Raw genomic sequence first — 5,602 nt, 5'->3', positions numbered from 1 at the left:
TTTTAGATTTTATTGAGAATAAATAGTAAAGATTTAGAAAGACTCCAGAGCAGTAGAGTACTAAAATAATACAGAGTACATATAGAAAGAATAAGATAAAAGGTAGAAAGATAGAAGAAGATGAAACTCAACGAGAAAGAAAATATTTTTAAAAATCATGATTCCACTTTGCTTGGCTCATAGGCTTGACTATTCTCCAGTAGCTGGGCTGTGTCCTTTTCTCACTGTCCGAGACCAATTGTATTGAGAGACAAGCCTCATAGGGAGACAGATCTCAGTTGCAACAGTGCCTTTGAGAAGGGGCATTAAGTGCAAATAACTCAAAGGATCATATATGTTCATGGATGCCTCAATTCTATTCAGGCCAGAAAAGAGCAGGGGTGAATAATAGCAGTCAGACCTCAGAGCTGGCAATAATCTCAGGGTCCATCTTATTTAAGCTTCTTATTTTGGGAAATGAGGTAAATTAGAATCACATTGCCCTCTCATGTTCCTCTTCCCTCTGAGGATTGGTTTTTCTCTGAGTCTGTGTAAGTGACATGCATGAGGTCTTAAGTTAAGTCACTGGCAGAGTGAGGTTTAGGACCTCATCTCCTTAAGTCTCAGGCCAATGCTCTATTGCTAAACCCCTGTGAAATCTTACCGATTGGTGGAAAGTTTTCCCACCTAGCAGCAGCATTGCTTCTTACAGCAGCACTGCTGGCAGCAGCATTTCTGTTGGCAGCAGCCCTTGCAACAGCCACAGCCACAGCCCTTGCCACAGCCACAGCCACAGCCACCACAGCCACCACAGCAGCAGGTGCGGCGGCAGCAGACCACTGTAGGGCTGCAGCAGCCCCCACAGCAGCCACAGCAGCAGGGGCAGCAGCCAGAGCAGCAGCCTACACGGCGGCAGCTACAGGTGGTACAGCAACAGTTGCCACAGCCTCCGCAGCCGCCGCAGCCACCACAGCCGCAGCCCCCGCAGCCGCCACAGCCACCACAGCCACAGCCACCACAGCTGTTGCAGGTGGTACAGCTTCCTCTACATCCACAACAACCCATAGTGTCAGAACAGAGAGTTCAAATGAGGTGAGGAGAGAAAGGACTCAGGAGAGGTGAGTGAAGTTTGAAGCTCTCCTTCTACAGGACAGCCCTTATATACATTGCTCAAGAGCTGGTCCAGGACCCATGATGTTTTTTGTTGTTTATCCCAGTTCAGATAATCACATGAGCTCTACTTGTTTATTTACTTCCTCTTTGAGCCTCCTCTGCCTCATGAAATTAATTGTTTTAGGATTTCTTGAATTTCACTCTCTTTCAAGGAAATCCTAAAACAAATAATTTCATGAGGTAATATTCATGAGAGGGGATACTATTGTGAAGATCATTACTTTCACCATTTGGCAGGCTGGGAAGAATGTTAGAAATATTGTCAAGAAAGTTGGGTCCATGTATTGTCTTTATTATTTCCTGCCTCTGATTCTCATTGCCTTTATAATCTTAGACAAAGCACAACCTCCCAGGACTCAGTTTTCTTATCTGTAAAATAAGAGTTGGATGAGATGTTTTTAAAAGTTTTTTCTAACTCCATGTCTATATCACTAAGAGCTCATGATTCTATCTTAGCCCTGGCCCTTTTACTGGCTGTACTACCAAAGGTCAGACACTTAATTTCTTTTATGTTCCTTTTTTTTTTTTCTGAGGCAATTGGGGTTATGAGACTTGGCAAGGGTCACACAACTAGGAAATGATAAATGTCTTAATTCAAATTTGAACTCAGGTCCTCCTGACTTGAGAACTGGTGCTCTATCCACTGTGCCACCTAGGTGCCCTACCTTCCCATTCTTTAGGCCAAAAACTTACCTTCCCATTCTTGACTTCTAAAATTGGGGGCGAGTGGAGAAATTCCATCTATGCTACTTGTCTCATAGAGAAAGGATTGTAGAGTGTGAGGAAAAGAGAAATTTGTTAGACTAAAAAAGTAAGAGAGTGTCTGGTTGTACAGAATTTAAACATCAAGCATAGGAGTTTATATTGGATTCCAAATACTTGAGTCAACTCTGTGCACCAGCCTATCAAAAATACTAATGGGATTAGGGGGAGAAACTGGATTACATTGAGTTGAGATGATAAGGTCAGACTTGAACTTGGTGGCTGTTGGGAAGCTGGATTGGAGTAGAAAGAGGCTTGAAGCAGGAAGGCCAAATAGAAGGCTATTGCAATAATCCAGGTATGAGGTGATGAAAGCTTGAGTTATGACAGTGAGGATTGTGGGGGGAAGGGAAAAGGATGTGGGGGAGAAATAAAAACCAGAGGAGAAATGGGCATCAAGAAGAGGGGGGTGAGCAAGTTTCAGAGATTGCAGGAAGGTCTTTAGTGAGGACTGAGAATGAATCAATGGAGTTGACTTTTAGAGGCCTAATACCCCTAGAGATAGATGTTTCAGATGACTTGTAGGAATGGAAGTCAGATCTTAGGGGCCTAAGGAATGAGACCACTTCTTTACTGAAGCTTTGTAATGAAAAGACGAAGATGGAGTAATCTATATTGTGGAGCAAGTAGCAGAGAAAAGAAATAGTATTCTGGTTATTGTTTAGAATATAAAAGATTTGAACTGTTTTTAGAGAGAGGAACTGTTTTTAGAGAGATCACAGAATACCTAGAATTTGAGAGATCAGAAGTGATCTTGGCATCCAGCTCCATCAATCATACCAGAAAAAGCATCCTCACTATGGGCACTTGAGAAATGGCCATTCAGTGTTTGTATAAATATCTCCAATAAGAGGGAACTCACTATCCATTCTATTAGGCATAGTTCTACTTATTATTATATCAAATCTGATTGGCTTCTTTGAAACTTTCATCCATAATTTGTAGTTAAGCTCTCTGGGTTGAACAGTCAAAATCCATTCCCTATTTCACATGGCATTAATCTTATCCTTCCTTGAATTTCTTTTCTTGAAGTTGAACATCATATAATTCCTTCAAATGACCTTCATTTGATATGCATTAAAGGCCCTTTTCTCTTCTAGTTATCTCCTTCTGTAAACTTTTTAGCTTATAAACCTACATCCTTTAAAAAAAAATCTTAAAACTTTAAATTTACATGTTAGGTTGGGAAAGAACTCTGACCCTCTCCCCCCCATAAAAAGAGTAAAGAATAGTATGCTTTAATCTGCCTTCAGATTCCATCACTTTTTTCTCTGGAAGTGGATAGAATTATTTATCATGCGATATATAAGAACTTTGAGAGCTATAGTTTTAACGTAATTAATTTCTTCATTAGTTATTACCAGAAGATAATTTTTTTAAAAGGGGGTGGGCTACTCTGGAATTTCAAAAATCCCTCATGAAACCCACTCAGTGCTTAAATGTCCATGGCCGAGTGTGTGTTCCTGAGGGGAGAAATCAAATCTGAATCGTTAATAAGTCATGAAACAATAAATATTCTAATAAGAAGTGGGCTTATTCTAATGAGGGTCCAGGGAAATGATTGATCATTCAGTCTTGAACAAAGTAACTTACCTCTTTCCTGACCAATGTAGTGTAAGGTAATCTTTAAAAAAAAGAGTAATCCATTCGTACATGTCTGACTGAAACACAATTGGCTTGAATTTGCTTATTCATCTAAACCAAAGCTTCTTAAACTTCTATGGGGTTGTGTAACTGAATAGGGAGTTATGAAATTATGATTTATTATCAGGAAGTGTTTGATTTTAAGCCTCTTTTCTATACCAATGTACATGGGGTCACAAAAATTTCTCAGGTGAAAAGGAGTCACAAGTAGAAAAAACTTTAAGAAGCCCTGGGATCTAAGCTAGTTTTTCTAGTTGAGTGTGGTCTAAGATTGAAGAAAATGTTAGAGAAGGAGGAAATAGGAAGGAAAAAATCCTGAATCTCTCCAATAGTTAATAGATAAATAAATGAGAGAAGCAATCATTTCTCTCGATCATAAATCCTTTGAAATTATTTTAGATAATTTTATTGTTGACAATAGCTAAATCATTCACAGTTGATCACACAATATTGCTGTTACTTTGTACAATGTTCTCCTGATTTTGTTTATTCCACTATTCATCAGTTCACCAGCTCTTTCCTGGTTCTTCTGAAAGCATCCTTCTTGTCATTTCTTAGAATGCAAGAGTATTCCAATATAATCATATATTACAACTTGTTCAGCCATTCCCCAATTGATGAACATCCCCTTAATTTCCAGTTCTTTGCCATTCCAAAAAGAGATGACATATGTGGCTCTCTTCAACAATGAGATGATTCAAATCAGTCTCAATTGTTCAGTAATGCAGAGAGCCATCTGCACCCAGAGAGAGGACTGTGGGAAATGAGTATGGTTTACAACATAGCATTTTCACTCTTTTTGTTGTTGCTTGCTTGCATTTTCTTCTTCTTCTTCTTCTTCTTCTTCTTCTTCTTCTTCTTCTTCTTCTTCTTCTTCTTCTTCTTCTTCTTCTTCTTCTTCTTCTTCTTCTTCTTCTTCTTCTTCTTCTTCTTCTTCTTCTTCTTCTTCCTGGTTTGATTGATTTTTCTTGTGCTGCGTAATAATGGTATAAATATGTATGCATATATTGGATTTAACATATATTTTACCATATTTAATATATTTTGGACTACTTGCCATCTAGGGGAGGGTGTGAGGAAAGGGAGAAACAATTGGAACATAAGTTTTGCAAGGGCTAATGTTAAAGATTGTCCATGCATATGTTTTGAAAAATAAAAAAAACTTTAATAAAAAGCAAAACAAAGAAACAAAAGAACAACAAAAGGAGATGTCATACATATTTTTGTACAGGTGGATTCTTTTCTTCTATTTAAAATTTTTTTGGGGGATTTAGACCCTGTAGTGCTATTGTTGGCTTAGATACTAAGCACAGTATAAATAATCTTCCTACATAGTGAAGAAAGAACTGACCACAGTGTTCCAAGTGTGAGCAGAGGAAGCTAAGGTGGAAATAATTACTTCCTGATTCTTGAAAGTCATTTCTCTCCATGAAGCTTCAGGTCACACTAACTCATTGTTTTGGCTGTCATGGTACACTGTTGATTCATACTGAGCTTGTGGTCCATCAAAATCTACAGATCTTTTTCAGACAAACTACATGAGTACTATGAACCCCTCATCTTGAACGTGTGAAATTGAATTTTTGAACCAAAATGTACTCACATGCATTTCTCTTATCAAATTTCATTTTGTTGGAGTAAGTCCATAGTTTTGGCCTGCCAAAATACTTTTCAATTCTTGTCTGGATCCTATTATTGGGGACAGCCAGCGTCTTACTATTATTGGTCTTCAGAGTAATTATTTTTATCATGGAAGAGTACCAGACTGGGCACAGGGAGGGCTCAAGGTTGCACAGGTGTTGAGATGGTCTTGATTCAAAGATCATCCTTTAAGGGCACCCCCATTTAAAGGGTAAGGCTACATTGTAGTCTTAATTCATCAGAAATGTTCAATAAACTTGTAATGGTGGGAAAACATTTCTCAACATTGGTTTGTGAGCAGGGATCATTTCCTTGAGGATTCCCAAGGTAAGATGCATGGAAATTTGTGCTGTCTCTGAACTGAGTGCTTTTCTTCTATTGAACCCTTAACCCCTTCTAGCAA

General features: G+C 38.6%; 1 protein-coding gene across 1 annotated transcript; it reads right to left on the bottom strand.

Annotated features, from left to right (window-relative positions):
• LOC127553031 (small cysteine and glycine repeat-containing protein 5-like) lies at window positions 1-1,101 on the bottom strand. The gene has a single exon (XM_051983433.1). The coding sequence runs from the start codon at window positions 1,042-1,044 to the stop codon at window positions 667-669; it is 378 nt and encodes a 125-aa protein (XP_051839393.1). The 5' UTR covers window positions 1,045-1,101; the 3' UTR covers window positions 1-666.
• Window positions 1,102-5,602: the final 4,501 nt, after the last annotated feature.

Source organism: Antechinus flavipes, chromosome 3 (genome assembly GCF_016432865.1).
Source record: "Antechinus flavipes isolate AdamAnt ecotype Samford, QLD, Australia chromosome 3, AdamAnt_v2, whole genome shotgun sequence".
Lineage (NCBI taxonomy): Eukaryota > Metazoa > Chordata > Mammalia > Dasyuromorphia > Dasyuridae > Antechinus > Antechinus flavipes.
Note: the sequence above shows the minus strand (reverse complement) of the source record. Positions and strands in the feature narration are given on the sequence as shown.

Bases quoted from the DNA above. Each gene is read 5' to 3' on its own strand.
- LOC127553031 (XM_051983433.1), bottom strand. From the start codon at position 1,044: ATGGGTTGTTGTGGATGTAGAGGAAGCTGTACCACCTGCAACAGCTGT.